General features: G+C 41.7%; 1 protein-coding gene across 4 annotated transcripts in view; it reads left to right on the forward strand.

Moving 5' to 3' along the window:
- LOC126424774 (nuclear RNA export factor 1-like) overlaps positions 1 to 24,161 on the forward strand; it is a 223,084-nt gene that overhangs the window by 168,064 nt on the left and 30,859 nt on the right. For all 4 annotated transcript variants that reach the window (XM_050087533.1, XM_050087535.1, XM_050087532.1 and 1 more), the window contains one exon: positions 15,496 to 15,722. In XM_050087533.1, the coding sequence (XP_049943490.1) occupies positions 15,496 to 15,722 (227 nt within the window). The remainder of the gene's footprint in view (positions 1 to 15,495; positions 15,723 to 24,161) is intronic.

Below are 24,161 nucleotides of genomic sequence, written 5' to 3' on the forward strand. Positions count from 1 at the left end.
ATCAAATATTTTTAGGGAACTTGACAGTAGCATGTTTTTTATCATTGCTGAACACACAAGCATTTAAGAAAATAAGTGTTCCAATGAAACTGCTGCTTCTGCATAATTGGTGGTTAAGCACATGATTCAAAACTTTAAGAGTAGAAGCAGAAGGACCAAATCGGAGAATCCATTACAACATGCCCCTTCTGTCTCCAGAACATATTGCCTGTACACCCTCCTGTATCCTAGATACCTTTCTCTCTTCGTAAAGAAACAATAAAGTAAGTTCTTTAAGTCCGAGTTTGTATCTCAGATCATTTCCTTTTGGAGCCATTTTTAAGTATGTGCTCCTTCTTCTCTGGAAAACTCCATGGAAGAAGTGTCCAGTAAGTTTATTACGGACCTCATCGAGACTCTTTTGGTAAAGTGTAATGAACGTAGTTCCTCACAGACGAAAGATGTCGCATGTGCTGTAGTCACTCAAGACACAAATGGAATCCACTGGCAGTGACACATAAAACACATATATATACTGTGGAATAATCCAGTTCAAAATTGAATAAAAAAGGCAAGAATATTGTAAAAGAATTGCATCAGTGACATCAATTAACATTTGTTGTGAAGTGTGACATTACATTCTTATGAAATAACACGTCCCACTTCCAGGCTTCCATGTTGACAAAAGATGTTCGTGACATTTGGTAGTGAGCGTTGGGACATCCCTCTGCGGGAGATATTATTATACATTGTGCAGATGGGAGAACATCTTGAACCCATCACTTGAACAAGACAAGACAATGAGTGAGTGTCTCACCCTGCTGTGTGGGGAGCCACTTGTTCCTTGGTGTCATGCTTTGAAGGTTTTTACAAGACAAAAACAAAAAGAGAAAAGGTCATGACTACATTGGACACTGTGGCAAATGACTGTCAAACTGACACGTTTAAAAAAAAAAAATCTTTTTGTCTTGATCTTGCCCAAGTAATACAAAAGGTTTAAAGTTCAGTCATTTACATCATTCACATAGCAAGGAAGAGAATTAACACTCTCTTTCAGCACCTGTCCACACACTAAGGGACTAAGTCTAGTGAAGATTGCTGCAATGTGGTTGGGTGGAAATGACTAGCAAGGCCACCTCAGCAAAAATCAAGAAAGGTGAGCAAAAGAAATTCACTAAATAAATCTATTAACATCGAACATCAAAAGGTTACAGATCAAACACAGGAAATGTAACATTGGTGCCGTACCAAAAAACCATCCACATTATATTCCATTATGGCAACTAAAGTGCAGGACTTGGATTAGTGTTGCTGGAGAAAGATAGAATAAGAAAATCAGTTGCTGTCAAGGACATGTGGCATCAACAACAGACAGTAAAGAAGAATAAAGTTACACAGTGTAGCCTAATAAATTGAACTACAAAAAGAAAGAAGAAAGAATAGAAGAAGAAGAACTACAAGAAGGAATTGAACTAAAAGAAGAAGAGATACTATCTGAAAGAATAATTTAGGAAGATTGAACAAAACATGGAAGTTTGAGATTATATTTTGTTGTCTGTAGCGATTCCGACGACGACTGTTTTCAAGTCAAGTCAGACACTCAAATACTAGAACATTTCACTGCTTGACTCAGATGATTTCCTGTCTCGGGTCGGAGGGCTACAACTGACTCAGTTGTCCGCAGCGGCGCTACAGCATCTGACAGTCGACATGACAGCGGCTCACCTACACACACTGTCCATGATGCAGGTCACCTACATGCTGCATCAGTTACACAACTGCTGCTCACCAGCATTGCAGCACAGTGAGCTATTTCCATCATCCGGTGAGCATACACTCAGCCCAGAACTGTGATTTTGTGTGCTTTGTTTGTATTTAAACTCCCAAAGATTTGAATTGGTGTGTAAAAGTAAATAAGAAGTGATGTGACATTATTGAAGTAATTTTTAGAGCCAAATATTTATTTTGGGTCTGTATTGTATGCCTGCAGTCGCACAATAAATGGAAGGGACTGTAACAGCCATATTGGCAAAAGTAGAGGAGTTTATGAATGAGATTAAGACAGAAGGTATTAAGGTTTATAAGAAACAGTAAAAACAGAATTAAATTCAAACATTAATAAACAAGGAGCTAAGATTTCTATTTTTGAAACGAAATATCAAATTTACCTCAGGATTTACATACTGAATAGATAGAAAGTGTGACTTAGTAAGAAATGAAGTGAATGAGGACTCGAGACATTAAATGATCAAATCTCAGATATGTGAGGACAAGTAGAGGTGTTAGAGCGAGATAAAGAATTTAGCAGAACACTGGGTGCTCAGAACACATTGACTAGCTTGGAGGGACAGCTACAGGAATTAATGGAGTAGAAAGTATGAGTAACAGTAGATTGTGCGAGTGCTACACCTAATTCTGTGGAGGACATAGAAGAACACAGAAAAGAGTTTCAATAGTTGTGGAAAGAATTAGAATGTGATTCCAAATACCAGAACAATTTCAAAACGTTTTGTCAGCTCAGTGGAGCCATTAAGAGAGAATTTGGGTGCCTGAGTGAGCTTACCAAAGTGTAAACCTAAGTCTGATATATTTAACTTGTAATGAGTACAGATGAAGATTTGAGATTGAAATTTACTGATGGGCATATGGGTACACTTGCTGGTTGAGGTATTTGTATGTGTACAGGATTTAAATTTTGTACTAGTAAGAGTGTAAACATCAAATATTTAAAAGAAGCTTTAAGCTGTAGACGTGTATTTTTAACTTATTTTGTAAACTATTGTCATTCGTGAAAACCAGTCCTCTTATATCTGAAATTTGATCATCTAGTGTCTAAAGTCCTTATTTACTTTGTTTCTTACTAGGTCACACTGTTCATTTACTTCGGTCTATGATGCCTTGTTATGAGAAGCATTTTGCACAATGTAGGTGGTATGTGTATACTTATAAGTAGTGAATGGTTTAGCAGAGAAGCAGGAAGAAACTTAAGGTTCTCCTGACCCTGGAGGGGGCTATCATATATCACGTTGAGCAAAATCAAACCATGGAAACCCCAGGTAGGAATATCAGCAATGTAGGAAAAGAGAGATTGCTACTTACCGTAAAGAAGACACATTAAGCTGCAGACAGGCACAGGAAAAGACAGATTAATACTCACCATAAAGAAGACATTTAAAGTTGCAGACAGGCACTGCCTGCATCTTAATTTGTCTTCTTTACGGTAAGTACCAGCCTGTCTTATCCTACATTGTTGATATATTACATTGAGGGCACCTAAAGATCATTACGGATGCAGTGTGCCTTAAGTTAAACTGTCATCAAATGGGAGAAAGCCCTAGGGTTTATTTTAAAGCTGTAGACTGAATTTTTACAATTTACTATATTTATCTTAATTACTTACCTGAGATGAAGTTACCTTTGTATATACATTTGAACTTAGCAGAGTTTAAATATATAATGTAGGAAGTGTTGTTATGTGTTCCATTTGTTTTCAACTGTGGCAGTTGTGGGCTTCACGTAAGAGAGCATGTGTTCAAAGTCAAACTAAATTCTCACAGGCAGAATTGCCCATCTGTGTAATATATATGTTGTGACTCGTCAATCATTCAAAGTGCCGCCATGCAATTACGCACGTCCTATACGTGCGGCGCTGTCTGCCAGCCATGCAGCAGCTGCGCCACCTAAGTGGCCAGCCAGGCAGCGGCCGCTAGACTTGGACTCAGTGCTCATTCAAATGTTACCGTGTTCACATGTATTGCTTGTCAACTTGCTCTGTGAAATATATGTGTTGTATCGTTTTGAAATATATGTGTTCAACTTGACGTTAAAACAATTGGCGACGAGGTAGTGGATTTTTCCTTTTCACCGTTGACCCACAGGTTTCCATGGCTACTGTCGAGCAACTGTTGCAAGATCTCATTGAACAGCAAACGCTTCTAACATCAACGATTCGCAATTTCATTGTGACATCAAATGCGGAGCGTTTCTCGTTGTTGGCTATACCTCCTTTTCCTCCTTATGACGAGACGGCAGAAGACTGGTCTGATTATGAAAAACGTCTTCGACAGCACTTCTTGGCATTTCATGTCACAGATGAACAAACATGTAAGTCTCTGTTCCTATCCTGGATTTCACCTCAAATGTATCGGTTGTTGTCGCAATTGGCTCCTTTGAAAGATCCTGCGTCTTTGTCCATTGCTGAAATGTGCTCACTTCTGTCTGTCTATTTTCAAAAGCAAACGCATGTGGTAGCCTCTCGTGTTGCCTTTTATCGTTGTCAATAACAACCTCATCAATCCCATTGCACTTGGGCTGCTGAACTTCATGGCCTCAGTTGAAAGTGTCAATTTGTTACTGACATTCACAAAGAATCCTATGCTGATTCCATGGTACGGGATCCTATTATCCAGTCGGCGCCCGACAAAGAAGTTCGGCAACGTGCCCTTCAGTTGGCAAATCCGACTCTAAATGAAGTCCTCTCCATCGCGCAGTCTTTTGAAATTTCTTGCGCCGCTGGGGCGCAGATAGAGGCGTGGGGTGATGTCGAGGAAATACAACCTCTGTGCGCTGTTGACGCCGTGTGCGGCGCGTCCCCACCGGCCGACGCGCAGCCTCGGCCTAGCCGTAAACAATCCAACCGCAATTCTGTGTTGTCTGTCAATTGCACTTCTTCCCTTTCAGGGAAGTTATTCCTCACTGTCCAAATCCTTGGTCGAGATGTTCACATCCAGGTGGATACCGGTTCTGCTGCCACTATAATTAATTCTCAGACGTATCTTCAGTTGGGTTCTCCACTCCTGTCACCAGTCACTCGGCAATTACGGACATACAATAAACAGAAGATTTCTCTCTTGGGACAATTTAATGCTGAGGTATCTTACAAATACGTCGTTCGGACTGTTCCCATATTTGTGGTTGACCAGAGTAATGCAGAGAATCTTTTTGGTTTCGATGTCTTTCGCGTTTTTGGGTTCTCCATAGATGACTCTGTCAATATTGTCTCTGATGCTATTCCTTATGCTCAGTTGGATTCCTTGTCGACGACATATTCGTCCCTTTTTTCTCCTGGGTTAGGCTGTGCAAACGACTTTGAAGCTCACATCATGCTCAAACCCACTGCTCGGCCTAAGTTTTTTCAGGCTTGGCCCATTCCTGTGGCCCTTCATGATCGGGTAAAACGGGAGCTGGTTCGTCTCACTACTTCAGGGGTCTTGCTTCCTGTCACTTCCAGTGAGTGGTCCTCTCCTGTTGTTGTCGTTGCTAAGCCAAATGGTGATATTCGCCTCTGTGGTGATTTCAAAGCCACTGTAAATGCTGAATGCCTCATTGACACTTATCCTATGCCCCGACCTGAAGAATTGTTCACTAAACTTGCTGGAGGCCAGTATTTTTCTAAAATTGACCTGTCAGAAGCTTATTATCAACTTCCTCTCGGCAGTTTCTGATCCTTAACACGCCTTTCGGCCTCTATCAATACCAACGCTTGCCATTCGGGGTTGCTAGCGTGCCTGCTCTCTTTCAGCGATTCTTGGAACAATTATTGCTCCCTGTCCCTGGGTGTATAAATTACATGGACGACATTGTTGTCACTGGCTCCACCACTAAAGAACATCTTCAAAATCTCCGCACACTTTTTCATGTCTTACAGACTGCCGGTCTTGAGTGTAATCTTCAGAAATCACAATTTTTTCAGGCCTCTATCACATACTTGGGGTTTCAACTCTCTCAGGATGGTATTCGTCCGCTTCAGCAAACTGTCGCTGCGATCGATGCCCTTCCTCGCCCTACATCTGTTAAGGAACTGCAGGCCTTCTTGGGGAAAATAGCATACCATCACAAGTTTTTACCGTCTGCGGCTTCGGTGGCTCAGCCGTTGCATCGCTTGTTGCATAAAAACGTGCCTTTTCACTGGTGCACGTCATGCGATGCGGCTTTCCAGAAATTGAAGACTATGCTGAAACAGGTCCCGTGCCTGGCTACTTATCGACCTGGCCAACATCTTGTTCTTGCCACGGACACCTCTCAATACGGGGTCGGTGCAGTCCTTGCGCACCGTTTTTCTGATGGTTCGGAACAACCCATTGCTTATGCCTCCAAAACGCTCACAGATGCCCAACAAAAGTATGCTCAAATTGAAAAAGAAGCTTTGGCCATTATGTATGCTCTTCATAAGTTTGGTGTTTTTCTTTACGGCTCCAAATTTCATCTTGTTCGGATCACAAACCACTTGTTTCCTTGTTTCATCCATCAACGTCACTTCCCGAAAAGGCTGCACACCGCCTCCAGCGTTGGGCTCTTTACTTGTCTCGTTTCAATTATGAGACTCATTTCCGGCCGACGGCTCAACATGCGAATGCTGATGCTCTGTCTCGCCTTCCCATGGGTCCTGATCTGGCATTTGATAGGTACGAATTTTTGTGTTTCCACCTGCATGTTGCCGAGCAGCGGGTTGTGGACGGGTTCCCCATCACCGGGCATCGGCTGGCGGCTGCTACGGGTTCTGACCCTACCGTCTCCTGGGTTTTACGCTGTATTCAGAAGGGCTGGCCAGATCGCCCGTCTGCTAAGACTTCTGATTCGTTGCAGAACTACTACTATTTGCGCTACCGCCTCACGGCTAGGGATGGGGTTATCCTCCTTTCCACTGACAATGCTTCGCCACGTGTTGTGGTACCTGCGTCTTTGCTTGCTTCGGTCTTGCGCCTCCTTCACCAAGGGCACTGGGGTGTGTCTCACACAAAATCTCTGGCGCGCCGTTATGTGTACTGGACTGGCATCGACTCTGAAATAGCACACATGGTCGCTGCCTGTGGCCCTTGTGTGTCACAGGCAGCTGCCCTGAAGTCATCTTTGTCACCGTGGCCTTCGCCTGAGAAGCCCTGGGAGCGCATTCATGCTGACTTCGCGGTACTTATTGGCTCCTCGTAATTGACACCTACTCTAACTTTCCTTTCATTGTCCGTTGCACGTCGCCTACCACTGCGGCAACCACAAGTGCTCTCGCCCGCATTTTTTCTTTGGAACGCCTTCCCTCTACTCTCGTTACTGATAATGGTCCGCAATTTGCCTCTTCCGAATTTGCGGATTTTTGTGCTAGTCATGGCGTTATGCATGTCACAGCCCCGCCATTCCATCCACAATTGAATGGTGAGGCTGAACGACTGGTCCGCACATTTAAGGCTCAGATGGCGAAACATCTGACTTCTTCTGCTGCTGATGATGCGCTTCTCCAGTTTCTGGTGTCTTACCGTTTCACCCCCATGGGCGAGCGCAGCCCGGCTGAGCTCTTACATGGCCGACAGCCCCGCACGCTACTTCATCTTCTGCGGCCTTCCACCTCACGGCCGCAGGTACCTTCGCTTGGCCATTTCACTGCTGACGACCTTGTCTGGGTACGGGGATATGGCAGGTGGCCAAAATGAAGCCCGGGCCGCATCTTACGACACCGTGGCCGACACCTGTATGAAATCCAGACGGACACGGGTGTTGCAGTGCGTCATTCGGACCAGATGCGGCCTCGTGTGCCGGCAACGCCTGTTCCAAATGCCGCTACACCACCTTCGGCTCTATCTGACACTCGGGATCTTGGCATCTCTCATTACTCACAACGCAGCCCTCTCACCATCATATCGGTGCCAGCACAAGAACGGACGCCACCAGGAGACGTGCCCATGCAGGAACCGGATGACCATCATCTGTCGGAGCCAATCTACTCGCCTCCTCCTACTACAGACGCCGACACATCACCCATATCTCCTGTTATATCAACCGTACTTGCTGCAATGGGCAGATTGGTGCACGGGGCCCCAGCAGATTCAACCCCTACTTCTCCTGTCATCTCGACCCGTTATCATCGGGGACACTTCCGTCCGTACGGGAAGCCTCCTCCTCGAGACTTTACGGCCAGTCAAACAACGCCTATGGACATTAGCCATCTCCAGGGCACCTCCATCAAGACCAGTGCAACAATTTCAAAGGGGGAAAAAGTGTTGTGACTCGCCGATCATTCAAAGTGCCGCCGCACAATTACGCGCATCCTATATGTGTGGTGCTGTCTGCCAGCCATGCAGCAGCTGCGTCATCTAAGCGGTCAGCCAGGCAGCGGCCGCTAGACTTGGACTCAGTGCTCATTCGAATGTTACCATGTTCACATGTATTGCTTGCCAACTTGCTCTTTGAAATGTATGTGTTGTATCGTTTTGAAATATATGTGTTCAACTTGACGTTAAAACAATATATCATTGTCACTTTATTGGAGTTGCCTATTAAATGAATACTAAACAAGTTATTGTTAAAAATATGTTACCAAAGTCAAATAAATGTAGGGAAGAGGAAGGTAAACTATTCCGTAAATGTGATTTTGATGTGCTAACATGTTGTGAGCAGCCATAACTTTGTATTGAAGAGGAGGAAACTAGAATGTAGAGTTGATCCTGGATGAACTTCTGTTGTGGATACTTATATAAAATGATCTAAGGATGTGAAGGGATGAGAGATTAAGAGAAGATATAACATCTTACACATCTGCTCCTTGGAGTTTTGAAAACAGAATGTGTTCTTGCTAGGAAAGTTTAAAATATTTAAAATTAGAGCAATAATATTTTAAGGTAGCACAGAGTAGTGAAGAGTTTACAGATGTTATTGCACTGTACTAAAATGAGTGGTCTAGAATATAGTAATAAAAGTGATAAATTTATGTAATACCAGCACTCGGGTATCAAATAAAAAGAAGTATAGGCATGAATGTAAATTTAGAGGAGTGTGGAAATGCAAGTGTATAGTGGCCAGGAAGAGATGGAAAAGTGAGTGCTTTTGATGCAGTGTACCAAGTATAATGAATTTGTTGGAGAGTGAAGGGTAGGCGGACACATGGAAGAGATTACCTACACCTAGGTGTGATGAATCCACAGGAGGAATGTCTTGATGACTTGAACTTGGTGAGCGGGGAGGGGGGGCAGGTGTTTGTAAGAGTACACTGCCATCTTAAATGGAAAGGTAATTAAGAAGTATCTGCCTGCAGAAGGTGGTGTAGAAGCAAGTAACTGTTGTTACCATTCATGAAATATTCTCCAAACTTGTACATTGTATAAAGAGACTTAACCTGGTTACTGTCAAAGGAGGCGTGCTTGACTTTATGAATGTTTGGGATTTGCAGTCAGCAATCGCAGACAGAGTTTACAGATCAGCCTGTAGCTCCTTGGGTGCATAAAAGTAGGTATGTATCTAGTGTATGCATTTATTGAGTTGGAGTGAAGTACCACTGGCTGCCTTTGTTGTACAAAAGAGACACAGTATGCAATCATGAATATAAGCTGACAAAGCAAAAGGAATCTTGCAGAATATTTCACATTCCTTGAATTAGCACGATTACATTATTATATGTAGAATGAAGATATTATCTAAGGTGAATGGAAGTAATCCACATACCTTGTATTGGAGTAAGGTAAGGTAATGAGAATAGGTTTCATAGGGTATTTTGACACGTACAGTGGGACTACGCAGAGGATTGGCTAAACTAACTGATGACATTAAGTTGTTGGTACATTAAAATTGGATGGATTAGTAAGAAAGATAGTCTTCCTGATATAGAGAAATATAATCTATATGAACCAACCTAAAGATAAAGTAAAAAGTAATTTCAGGATATAATGATTGAAGTGGAGAGCAGGGCTCTTTTTGTTTCTTAAAGGGGAAGTTTTTATATGTGGAAATGATTACAGTCTAAAATCATAATCCATGATGGAATGTAACAATATTATGAGAAGGAAAGTTGCTACTCACCACATAACAGAGATGCTCAGCCGCAGATAGGCACAACAAAAAGATTTTCACACTTACAGCTTTCGGCCAATGGGCTTTGTCAACAATAGACTCACATACGCATGCACACACTCACGCAAATGCAACTCATAACACACGACTGTGTCTTGTGCACAGAGAAATGTTAACTGATTTTGTGGATATTCTGACAAATATGAAACTATTTTCTTAAAGACAATGTGACTGATAAACATGAGGAGGAGCTATTCTAAACCGTACTCTGATTAATAAAGACAGAACTAAAAGGTATGAAGATTCCATGTTTTTCTCTGTGGCACCAAATTCCACCGGGTGCCAATCATAAATCATTGATTTAGTTATTCAGTCTTTCTGAATTGTTACCAGATAAAGCGGCACATCGTGTTCAACAGTTGGGTTATTTTCTTGTCATGTCACAACTATGAGATTCATTTCCGACCTACGATCAACAAGCAAATTCTGATGCTCTGTCCTGCCTGCCAGCTGGTCCGGACCCAGGATTTGATCATGAGGAATTGCTTTGTTTTCACATTGATGTCACTGCACAACAGGCAGTTGATGGTTTTCGTGTTAACTAGCACACAGATCGTGGAGGCTGTTGCTTCAGACCCTGTTTTGTAGAACATCATAACTTTTGTACAACTTGGTTGGCTGGCTGTATGCACCACATTATCGTACACCTGACCTCTGTGTTCATCCCATCTTTCGACATCGATTCTCTGTTGTGGATGGTGTTCTGCACTTATGTATGGAACACGCAGCCCCTCGGGTAGTGATCCTCCAGTGCATTGTTTAGATGTTCTCTGTTTATTACATGCAGATCATTGGGGTGTATCACACACTAAAGCATTGACCCGTCGACATGGGCTTTGCCCGGACTTGGACAGAGACGTTGCCTGCCTGGGTGCCTCCTGTTCACAATGTGCGGCGCACCAGGCAGCTCCCCAGGCACCTTTGTCCCCATGGCCCACACCATTGCATGCATGGGACTGTATACACTCACTGGCCCATTTCTCAACACTTATTGGCTGCTGGTTGTTGACGCACATTCTTGTGTTCAATGTGTCGTTCGTTGTCTTTCCACATCCACAACTGCCAGCATCGGAGCCTTGTTCAAAATTTTTTCACTCAAAGGCTTGACCACGACATATGTATCTGATAATGGTACACAATTTTCATCGCCAAATGTGCGAAAGTATTATGTTGTCCGCAGAGGGCACCTGTCGTGTGTATGTTTGTGTGTGTGTGTGTGTATGTTTGTGTGTGTGTGTGTGTGTGTGTGTGTGTGAGAGAGAGAGAGAGAGAGAGAGAGAGAGAGAGAGAGAGAGAGAGAGAGAGAGAACGCTAGTCGAGCTATGTTTAACCACAGTTCTCAATGTGTATTGTCACAGCTTATTGTTTTTCCCGCTGGATGTTACTTAAATACTGTGTTCAAGTTGTTAATGCTTCCGTGGCATAAAGTTGTGTTCAGTCTATTGGTCGTGTTGTCCTTACACCTAGTTACAACATAAATATATGACAACATAAAGAAAATGATAAAGCATCGATAAATTAAAATTGTCTGTCACTTGCTCCTACACAAAATTCATATTGTATACATCCTTACTTAATAAGTATGAAATCTAAGGCTGTTCCGTTACAGCGGAGTTGTCATTCTGTCCTCATGCCATGCTTGCATCCTCCAGTTACTTTCCACATTCCACTGGGATGTCCAGAATGAAAGGACTTGTGTTTCAGGAGAGCATAGAAATGATGCAAAACCAGTTGGCTCCTTTGCAGCATTTCTGAACGTGGCTTAAACCCAGACAACCATGCCCTAGAAACTGCATCTGACGGTGGCTCCCAGTTTATAGCCTCCACATTCAGACACTTCTGCCAGCTCAGTGGTGCGAACACCTGACCGTTGGCCCCTTTCTGCCTGGTGTCTATTCTGAGGGGAGCAGAGATCGAGACATTTGAGATGCAATTGTGGAAGACTGTGCAAATTATGTCCTCTGAGGAAGTTCTCAATAGCTTATTTGACTTGTCTTGACCCAGCACCATTAATTGACCTAGCCCTTCTGCAGTTGTTCACAGGTGCAGACCCCTTCCATTATTTGACCTTCTGCGTCTGACTGTAAGCTCAGAGCCTCTGGTCATGTGCACCGTACTATCGTGTGGGCATCCCGAATCTGGGTTCACACCATTGGCCGATCCACTGGGTGGATTTGAGGTGATATGATCAGCAACAGACATTCCCTGCTTCCAAAGTTTAGACTGAATGGGAATGTTGGACACAGCTGCAGACAAGATCCCTCCCTTCCCCCCCTCCCACCCCCCCCCCCCCCTCCTCATCAAACTTGGTGAGCAATCGACAGACACAGTCCTACTGCCAGGCATATCCGTAGCCCAATTGGCAGGTGTAAGGCCACCCTGACCCCACCTCCACTGACAACAGGGCTCTACCTGCAGTGGCTGTATAATTTTTGGCCCTGCCACTGGCTGAACAGTCTGCAAAAGGAATGAGTGCCAATGGAGACGGGAACCCTGCCCAGTGTCCCGGCCTCTCAGCACCCACCCTTCTGGATGAGGGCTCAAATGACATTATAACCTGCTGTTTACTACTCTGGCCTAACCACAGTACAGGCTGTTCCAAAATGAATGAAGAGATCTTGAAAAAGTGCTACCGAAAAAAATGTCAAGATAATGCAACAATTAAATGTCAAATTGAAGAGAGAGAGATAAAATTTTCTTCATATCTTAAGAAGTTTAAATGTGAGCTCTATTTCTTGCTCTGCAGGCATCAAAACAATGCTCGATTTGTTGCCGTATGTTTTGTAGGATCTCTGGCGCTACAGTGGTGATGACTGTCAAAATTCGCTCCGGTAAATGTCTTATATTTCAAATTTTTTCTGCATTGGCAGTGTTCTGTATGTTGCCCCAGAAAAGAAGAAAGAAGGGGGTAAGATCAGGACTTCTTGGAGGCCAGGGAAATGGCACATTCCTACAAATCCAACCATTTGGAAATCTGTTGTTCCAGTTTTGAGTTCCAGTCTGGTACACAATGTTAATCTGCCAGAAAGTTTCATATCAGCAGGAGACAAGATGTAAGTGTTTGTTATGACTGATAGAAAAATATTGGACAAATAATTTAGTAAACCGCTGTATTTATTTATCTGTTAACAATGGAACTGTCAATTTGTGAATCCTCATGTTTTTATGCTAGGCCAAACTCATACTGTTTATCTGAATGGTTTCAGATTTTTCTTGAGGTTCTGTTACGTTCCGGAAATACTTAAAAAAACATGAAACTAATAATAAATGCATTATTTTCATTGTAGCTTCCACATTGTCACATCGTTCAAAAAACCTCTCTTGATTTGGAGGGTTTTGTGTGAAGACATTTTTCTTTTTTTTTTTTTTTTTTGGATGTGTAGTATCCTCAGATATACAACTCCTGTAAAATTCTTAGATTTTTTGAGATTGATGCTTTTAAGATGAAAAATTATAACACAGTTGCAATAAAGATACTTGACACAGAAGTTAAAACTTAAAACATTGTTAGAGCTTGTTACACTGAAAAATTTAATATCTCTTTTTCAGAGAATGTAAGAGAAATTGGGATTGTCAATTTTTGAAAAAAAAAAAGAATTCAAATAAAAAGATTAGGTGACTACATAAAAAGAATGGGGGCAATATTTTAAACCTGAAGATACAGTTTTGTCACTGAGTAGGTTGGCTCAGAGGTTAGCATACTGGACTCACATTCGGCAGGGGGGCGGTTCAAACTCATATCAGGATCCATAAACCGCTTCAGGCAAATTCCGGGATGGTTCCTCTGAAAGGGCACAGCTGATTTCCTTCCCCATTCTTCCCTAATCCAAACTTGTGTTCCATCTCTAATGACCTCATTGTTGATAGGACATGAAACATTTATCTCCTCCACCTACACTGTACATCAGAATATTTTCATCTTTCAAATAATATAAAAGGCAATAAAATACCTTTCTCCATTCCAGAGAAAGTGTGTTTTAATGTTTAATATATGGAAAAATGTCAACACACACACACACACACACACACACACACACACACATACACACACACTCGCTCCCCTATGCCTGAATTAATGTAGACTATACAGCAAATAAACCTCTGCAACAATAGTGTATGCAGTTTGTGTTTATTTTCCATTGTGTTTGCAAGTTCTTGATATTACTCAAAAATATGTGGTAATATGTTTGTAGAAACATAACTGTGCCCAAATTAAAAAGCATATGCAATAATCACATCTTAAATGGGTCTGTTGTAAATGTCAAGAAATTTTTGATTTTGACACAAAGTTTACAGCTCCAATGGAATCATAACTTTAACCTCCAACATGGCCTAATCATTCTTTCTTTTCTTCATTGATTGAGCTTGGTGCAAAGCTGATGTTTTCAGTCACAAGAGAGAAGGTATGCTCTGTCCAGCTGACTTTAATCTTAATCATTTATTTGAGACTGCTTTAAAATTTTTGGAAAAAAAAAGTTTTTCCTTCCTCAAAAGACTGTTGCTTCCTGTATGCAATGAAATATCTTTATAAATTTGTTTTTAATTATATTGGAAAGTGTAGGATGTTGCTTGTAAGAAATTAAACCCTTCCATTACCTTCCATAATACTTTGTATGTAAATAACTGTAAATGTATGTGTATCTTTTATGGAAAGTGACCCAACATAGTCCGCATGAAATTTTTTTGTAATTTGTGGTGAGTGAAGGAAAAAAAAAATGGTATTAGGTTTGTACTGTCTGGCTGCTCATAATTCTTTTACAACCCCCCACATCATCATCATCATCATCAGCTTTGAGTATCTGATGTTTGGTGACTACATTGATGGTTCAATCCAGAGACAGTGTGGTCTTCCCAATGGTTGATATTGTAGCACTTTGCCTGGCAGCATATTCTCTAGCATCCTCAGAACATACTGGTGTCATTTAGATTGGTGAATTTGTACATTATGTACCATTTCTTTTATGTACCATAGTTTCCTGTGTATTCACTTCTCACTCTGTCCCACATTTCATAGAGAATGTAAAAGTTTCATTTGTACCATGTTTATGCTGGTTCAAAGTCTGACATTCATTCCCCTGTAGAACAGCTATTTTTGATGTCACATTGTGAAATCTGTATTGTTTCTTCCCCCATTTTTTTTATCCAAATTTCTTTGTAATTTGCCTACATAACACCACTCTTCAAGTGTGGAAGCTAGCATCTGAATGCAGCTAATGCCTGACTGTGAGCAGCACTGCCAGGTTGTGTGTGTGGACTCTTGGCTTTTGGAAATCAGTGTTGCTTCAGAAATCTTGTCAGTTACAGGATTAATCATATGTTAGTTGCACACTGTTGTAGACATTCTCAGTATTCATGTTCCACGACTCTTCTGCCATGAGAATAGCTGTGAGAGGTCTCTCAGTTAATAGGCGGCCACTCAATGTTCCTCCATTTTTATTTGAGATTATGTTCTACCTTTTCCCAAGCTACTTTCAGATTTATGAAGATGTATCCATGCTGATTTCCACCCTGTAGATGAAGGCCAAAAATCTCTCATACAGTAAGGACCTAATAATCATGCTGTTGTGTTTTGAGGTTTAATTATTGTAGAGTATTTGAAATGTCAAAAAATGTAGTGTGATGTAGTTAGAAAGTGTATGTTTTAGTGTAGCATTTGTAATTGAATATTTCTTATGTTGTGTTAAGGATGGGACTTACCTACACACCTCAGCATGCATACCTTACTGGAAGCCGAATTTCATTGTGAATGGTGCTGGTGATCTGGGTGAATTTGCTGACCAGTTCATCGAGCACTTTTTCACACTCTATGATGACAGTGATCGAATGAAACTCCGTGGATTGTACCACAAGAATGCTTACTTCTCATTGAGCTGTTTGTGTTTGGATGCACAAATGACAACTCCAAATGCAAGGTAAGCCCCCCCCCCCCTCTCTCTCTCTCTCTCTCTCTCTCTCTCTCTCTTTCTCAACCCATGGTAAGCAACCAAAAAAATAAATAAATAAAATTAAAGAAATTTTTGCATTATTGTCTCTTTTATTGAAAAACAAAGAACTGAGACTGTTGTGAAATACTCCAGCAACAGAGTTCTCCATACATGATTCTGGCCGGCCGTAGTGGCCGTGCGGTTAAAGGCGCTGCAGTCTGGAACCGCAAGACCGCTACGGTCGCAGGTTCGAATCCTGCCTCGGGCTTGGATGTTTGTGATGTCCTTAGGTTAGTTAGGTTTAACTAGTTCTAAGTTCTAGGGGACTAATGACCTCAGAAGTTGAGTCCCATAGTGCTCAGAGCCATTTGAACCATTTTTGAACATGATTCTGATAGGGCAAGAACTGTGAATGCTTTATGTGAGGAACTATCCAAGAATTTCCTGAAGTGACTTAGGAAAACCACAGAAACCAGAAATTTGAATGACCAGGTATGAGTCAATGCCTTAACCACTGCAGGACATCACGGTGGGTTTTTATTTTATTTTTTAGGAAGGAGGCTGAGTATAATAGTTTCAATACAAGAAACCGCAAGATTATAATTTTCACATGAAAGCATGAAGGTGGTGATATTCAAGGTAATACTTTTAAAACATCATTGATTGCGCTAAAATAGTCCAGTCCCTCTGGTTTCATTTGGTGTCGATTTCCATCTCATCCTTTATTGATTAGTGACTGACTTATTCCCATTATGAAAGTGTCTGTGGCTTTGTCAAATCTTGCATTTCCATTATTTTCCTTGTTTTTTATATTACTTTTCTTTTTCCAGAAGGTCTTTGCAAAAATTCTGCACACTGTGAAATTTTAGACAAAATATATTACTTCATAATACACTACTGGCCATTAAAATTGCTTCACCATGAAGATGATGTGCTACAGATGTGAAATTTAACTGACAGGGAGAAGATGCTGTGATATGCAAATGATTAGCTTTTCAGAGCATTCACACAAGGTTGGCGCTGGTGGCGACACCGACAACGTGCTGCTGGTGGCGACACCTACAACGTGCTGACATGAGGAAAGTTTCCAACTGATTTCTCATACACAAACAGCAGTTGACCAGCATTGCCTGGAGAAACGTTGTTGTGATGCCTTGTGTAAGGAGGAGAAATGCGTACAATGACATTTCCGACTTTGATAAAGGAATTGTAGCCCATCAGGATTGCGGTTTATCGTATCACGACATTACTGCTCGCGTTGGTCGAGATCCAATGACTGTTAGCAGATTATGGAATCGGTGGGTTCTGGAGGGTAATATGTAACGCTGTGCTGGATCCCAACAACCTCATATCACTAGCAGTCAACATGACAGGCATCTTATCTGCATGGCTGTAACGGATCGTGCAGCCACGTCTCGATCCCTGAGTCAACAGATGGGGACGTTTGCAAGATAACAACCATCTGCACAAACAGTTCGACGATGTTTGCAGCAGCATGGACCATCAACTCGGAGACCGTGGCTGCAGTTACCCTTGACGCTGCATCACAGACAGGAGCGCCTGCAATGGTGTGCTCAACGATGAACCTGGAATGGCAAAACGTCATTTTTTCTGATTAATCCAGGTTCTGTTTACTGCATCATGATGGCCGCATCTGCGTTTGGCGACATCGCGGTGGACGCACATTGGAAGCATGTATTTGTCATCACCATACTGGCGTATCACCTGGCGTGATGGTATGGGGTGCCATTGGTTACATGTCTCGGTCACCTCTTGTTCGCATTGACAGCACTTTGAACAGTGGACATTACATTTCAGATGTGTTATGACCCGTGGCTCTACCCTTCATTCGATCCCTGCAAAACCCTACATTTCAGCAGGATAATGCACGACCGCATGTTGCAGGTCCTGTACGGGCCTTTCTGGATACAGAAAATGTTCGACTGCTGCCCTGGCCAGCACTTTCTCCAGATCTCTCACCAACTGAAAACGTCTGGTCAATGGTGGCTGAGCAACTGGCTCGTCACAATACGCCAGTCACTACTCACGATGAACTGTGGTATCGTGTTGAAGCTGCACAGGCAGCTGTACCTGTACACGCTATCCAAGCTCTGTTTGACTCAATGCCCAGGCGTATCAAGGCCGCTATTACTGCCAGAGGTGGTTGTTCTGGGCACTGATTTCTCAGGATCTATGCACCCAAATTGCGTGAAAATGTAATCACATGTCAGTTCTAGTATAACATATTTGTCCAATGAATACCTGTTTATCATTTGCATTTCTTCTTGGTGTAGCAATTTTAATGGCCAGTAGTGTATATACTTGGGAAATTGGTGTGATTATGGCATCTCATTGTATAAAATGGAAGCAATCTTTTGCATGCAGTATCAGTTCTTTTTTCATCCACATACTGTGGCAGTTATCACCTCTTCAGGAGATTAGTAGCTGTTGTGGTCAGCTGTCCAAAGATTAGTTTTATGTTGTTCATCAGGTTAGTGCACTTTGTGCGGGACTTTTTATCTCTGTGTAACCAATGCAACCTACTCGGCATAGAGTGTGGTACTGAAGGTGGCATGAAGGACATAGGAGCAGAAGCAGCTTTCTCTCAAATGGGGTTTGTTGTGGTCGTGCAGTGCTATGGCCAACCTTAGGTTAACATAGCTGCCAGCTGTGTAGAAGCGAGTGGATTGTTTTCGACTGAAACAAAGTCTTGTATATGTACTGCACCTGTTGCTGCAATTGGGAGATGGTGATACACAACTCGATGCCTGCACCTGAATTGGAGGGGAAGGACAGATTGACTGAGTAGCTTGCAGAGAGTTTAAGGGGGGGCCACAAGCCCACTAAGTAAAATGCCAGTCCCTACTGCAGTCAGAGGGGCTCATATTATAGGTTATTCTCAGTTGCAAATACAACCAACCAGCAGCTGTGTAAGGAAATGACGACAATGAAAATTTGTGGCAGACTGAGACTCAAAACTGGATTTCTTACTTTATGCAAGTGATCTCCTTAGCTGCTTTGGCTATCCGTGCACAACTCAGAGCCAGACCTAAACTTCCATATGGCATCGTTTCTGCATTACTACCTGCAACTGTACACACGTTATGTAGTTCCCAAACAGGGGATGACATTTTATGAATCCCACGACGAGTCTACAACAGCCGCTGTGAATTGCAGCTGTGACTCATCAACCTGCAACAACAGCAGTGTCTATAGCGCACTCATTTGTAGCGACACAGCGTGACCTACACACTGAGCCAGCTTTCTGTCAAAATCTAGTTGTGGCAAGATTCTGGTGAGCTGTATAAAATCCGAATTCATTAGTTTAAAAAAAAATGAAAAAGTGTAGTGGTGCTTATGTTGTGGGGGTAAACTGCAAGTGGTTTTACAAACAGAGTTTTTGGGCATACTAGAGTGTCATGACTAGCTGTGTGGCAGTATTAAGCTGAGTTTAATTTAACATGTGTTATTGTAGACATTGTATGCTGCGGTGATGAGAAGAATGGATGCAGATGTTCCATTCAAAATCAGGATGTGACTATTGAGAAAATAAAATCAGTATTTAGAAATGAAATAAAAATGACAAAATACAACACTGACAGCAGATCAGTGAGTCACGTAATGAAAAGCAAGAAATCCAAATGTAACATACTGCAGTTATAGAAGACACTTTCCACCTTACCAGAGGACCTAAATTTGGAAATATTGAAACTACTGAAACATTACGATTTAGTTCGAACTGAAGACAATGAGCAGTTAGAGATGTGAACAGGGACTTGAAAAAATTGAAAGAATTAGTTAAGCAGAAAATAAACAAAATAAACAAACAAATTTTAGGGTCTCTAGTAAGGATAACCACATTGGAACAAAGCAAAGATTCAGATGTAGCCACTATTCCAGGCTCCTCACATGCTAATTTGGAGGAGCGTGTAGTTGACTTAGTCAGTAATAAAGCACAAGAATGAACTGAATTGTCTTTAGATACACTTCATTCTAATGCAGAAAACACAGAACAGAGAGTGAACTACAGAAAATTTGTGAAAAATTAACTAAGGTTAAGGAGGATTTAATAAAAGAAAAGTGTAGTGGAGACAGTGGACTGTCAGCTGAGAAGATAGGGGAGATGCAGCTAGGAAATGGAATTAGTCTATGCAAACAATTTCCTAAATTTAAACCAGATGGGGAGTTTCATCCTACATATTTTTTTGTTAACAGTATTTAATAAATCTGTACACAAGTGATGGGATGATTCAAAGAGGATTTATTTCACACCAAGTTATTTAGAGGGTGGCGCAGTAGAGTGGGGAACTGCTTTCAGCTTTAGATTTCTGTATTGCAGTCTCTTAATTAAATTCGTACCTTCTTTAGAACTGTAATTACTCTTAACTATCCTATATTTCACAATTGATGCAGTGATGCATTACTACCTGGCAAACAGTAGAAATTAACAAATTTTAGCCGGAAATTACAGAGTGATTAACTTTCTCTACTTGGAGGGCCTTCATGAAGAACGAGTGATTGTAGGAAACTGAAATTTTTTTGAAACATTCTAAGGACATGTGGGAAAGAAATAACAAATACACATTCTAATTTCCCCACAAGAGGGTAACATTTGTTAATTGCATACCACGTTTATGTTCCAGGTTACAAATATTGCTCATTGTGGCAAATACCTGCATCTGCGACAGCCTGGAACTCCAGTAGAGATATCATTTCACTATTGCCCATAGTGAAGTTCGGTGGCAGGAGGAACAAGACTTCTGGTCAGGTGACTACAGGGTTATAAACACAAAGTCAAATAGGCGTAATGCAGGAGTAGGTTTAATATTGAATAGGAAAATAGGAATGCGGGTAAGCTACTACAAACAGCATAGTGAACACATTATTGTGGCCAAGATAGATACAAAGCCCACACCTACTACAGTAGTACAAGTTTATATGCCAACTAGCTCTGCAGATGACGAAGAAATTGAAGAAATGTATGATGAAATAAAAGAAATTATTCAGATAGTGAAGGGAGACGAAAATTTAATAGTCATGGGTGACTGGAATTCGAGTGTAGGAAAAGGGAGAGAAGGAAACGTAGTAGGTGAATATGGATTGGGGCTAAGAAATGAAAGAGGAAGCCGCCTGGTAGAATTTTGCACGGAGCACAACTTAATCATAGCTAACACTTGGTTTAAGAATCATGATAGAAGGTTGTATACATGGAAGAACCCTGGAGATACTAAAAGGTATCAGATAGATTATATAATGGTAAGACAGAGATTTAGGAACCAGGTTTTAAATTGTAAGACATTTCCAGGGCCAGATGTGGACTCTGACCACAATCTATTGGTTATGAACTGTAGATTAAAACTGAAGAAACTGCAAAAAGGTGGGAATTTAAGGAGATGGGACCTGGATAAACTGAAAGAACCAGAGGTTGTACAGAGTTTCAGAGAGAGCATAAGGGAACAATTGACAGGAATGGGGGAAAGAAATACAGTAGAAGAGGAATGGGTAGCTTTGAGGGATGAAGTAGTGAAGGCAGCAGAGGATCAAGTAGGTAAAAAGACGAGGGCTAGTAGAAATCCTTGGGTAACAGAAGAAATATTGAATTTAATTGATGAAAGGAGAAAATATAAAAATGCAGTAAATGAAGCAGGCAAAAAGGAAAACAAACGTCTCAAAAATGAGATCGACAGGAAGTGCAAAATGGCTAAGCAGGGTTGGCTAGAGGCTTATCTCACTAGCGGTAAGATAGATACTGCCTACAGGAAAATTAAAGAGACCTTTGGAGATAAGAGAACCACTTGTATGAACATCAAGAGCTCAGATGGAAACCCAGTTCTAAGCAAAGAAGGGAAAGGAGAAAGGTGGAAGGAGTATATAGAGGGTCTATGCAAGGGCGATGTACTTGAGGACGATATTATGGAAATGGAAGAGGATGTAGATGAAGATGAAATGGGAGATACGATACTGCGTGAAGAGTTTGACAGAGCACTGAAAGATCTGAGTCAAAACAAGGCCCCCGGAGTAGACAGCATTCCATTGGAACTACTGACGGCCTTGGGAGAGCCAGTCCTGACAAAACTCTACCATCTGGTGAGCAAGATGTATGAAACAGGTGAAATACCCTCAGACTTCAAGAAGAATATAATAATTCCAATCCCAAAGAAAGCAGGTGTTGATAGATGTGAAAATTACCGAACAATCAGTTTAATAAGCCACAGCTGCAAAATACTAACACGAATTCTTTATAGACGAATGGAAAAACTAGTAGAAGCCGACCTCGGGGAAGATCAGTTTGGATTCCGTAGAAATACTGGAACACGTGAGGCAATACTGACCTTACGACTTATCTTAGAAGAAAGATTAAGGAAAGGCAAACCTACGTTTCTAGCATTTGTAGACTTAGAGAAAGCTTTTGACAATGTTGACTGGAATACTCTCTTTCAAATTCTAAAGGTTGCAGGGGTAAAATACAGGGAGCGAAAGGCTATTTACAGTTTGTACAGAAACCAGATGGCAGTTATATGAGTCGAGGGACATGAAAGGGAAGCAGTGGTTGGGAAAGGAGTGAGACAGGGTTGTAGCCTCTCCTCGATGTTATTCAATCTGTATATTGAGCAAGCAGTAAAGGAAACAAAAGAAAAATTCGGAGTAGGTATTAAAATTCATGGAGAAGAAATAAAAACTTTGAGGTTCGCCGATGACATTGTAATTCTGTCAGAGACAGCAAAGGACTTGGAAGAGCAGTTGAACGGAATGGATGGTGCCTTGAAAGGAGGATATAAGATGAACATCAACAAAAGCAAAACGAGGATAATGGAATGCAATCTAATTAAGTCGGGTGATGCTGAGGGAATTAGATTAGGAAATGAGACACTTAAAGTAGTAAAGGAGTTTTGCTATTTGGGGAGCAAAATAACTGATGATGGTTGAAGTAGAGAGGATATAAAATGTAGACTGGCAATGGCAAGGAAAGCGTTTCTGAAGAAGAGAAATTTGTTGACATCGAGTATAGATTTAAGTGTCAGGAAGTCATTTCTGAAAGTATTTGTATGGTGTGTAGCCATGTATGGAAGTGAAACATGGACGGTAAATAGTTTGGACAAGAAGAGAATAGAAGCTTTCGAAATGTGGTGCTACAGAAGAATGCTGAAGATTAGATGGGTAGATCACATAACTAATGAGGAAGTATTGAATAGGATTGGGGAGAAGTGAAGTTTGTGGCACAACTTGACCAGAAGAAGGGATCGGTTGGTAGGACATGTTCTGAGGCATCAAGGGATCACCAATTTAGTATTGGAGGGCAGCGTGGAGGGTAAAAATCGTAGGAGCAGACCAAGAGATGAATACACTAAGCAGATTCAGATGGATGTAGGTTGCAGTAGGTACTGGGAGATGAAGCAGCTTGCACAGGGTAGAGTAGCATGGAGAGCTGCATCAAACCAGTCTCAGGACTGAAGACCACAACAACAACAACATTGCCCACAGCGTTTCAAATGGTGGACAGTGGAATATTTATTTGTTGTGATGCTGCCAATGAACAGCTTGAAGATTACACATCGTGCCCAGCATTCTCAGCTATGGGAACAGTAACTTCTTCAACAATTTGTGGTGCAGTTGGCTGTCTGCCTCTTCCCGGAGCAATCCCAAACTGCCAGTTAATTCGAAATTCTGAATCATGTTCTCCAGTCCCGGTGCGTAAACAGGATCTCTCCATATTCCTTCAGTGCATTGATACTCATGAAGAGCAGCAGCATTATTGCCGTTGTTTTGATAAATCCGCTTTATGAGTAAAAGCTTGCTGACCTTGTCCAGAGCCATGTTGACCGTCTGCTGCTGTAATGCACACTGATGCTACCTACATCAGAGTACTAGCACCGGCTCCTAACGGCAAGTTGTGACACTAATACTACTAACAATGCATATCCTGCAGCACACTGTCTGAACATCATTCCTACCCATACCCTCAGGTAGCAAAAGCTTAATTATAACCAACCTGTAGACTGTAGAACCTAGGTGAGTTATTTTTTCTGTGCAAGTGGAGGTGGGTGTTAGCTCCATCACTTTTGGAAGGGGGAATCAAAGAGGATAAACTCTTAGCTATGAGAAAAATCTAAAGATAATGGGCTAACATCCAGGTATGACTACTGAAGCATAAAAGAGGAGGGCATTTGATGAAATACAAAGTTTAGAGTTACAGGAGTGAGTGACTGTGCAGAGGAGTAAAATAAGTACACTACATGAGACAGATTGTAAACCTACTATGAATACGGCCTATGGTAGGAGTAGCTTATCTCAATATACATGTATGAAGGAGAAAGTAGAGTTATAAATGCTGTTAACACGATGTTGTACTTTAATTTGTGTGTAAGTATGTATGGTGTGTGGGAAAGAAGGAAAAGGAAGATACACTATTACTGTGGAAAGATGTGT

The sequence above is a fragment of the Schistocerca serialis genome, chromosome 10 (genome assembly GCF_023864345.2).
Source record: "Schistocerca serialis cubense isolate TAMUIC-IGC-003099 chromosome 10, iqSchSeri2.2, whole genome shotgun sequence".
NCBI classification, from domain to species: Eukaryota; Metazoa; Arthropoda; class Insecta; order Orthoptera; family Acrididae; genus Schistocerca; species Schistocerca serialis.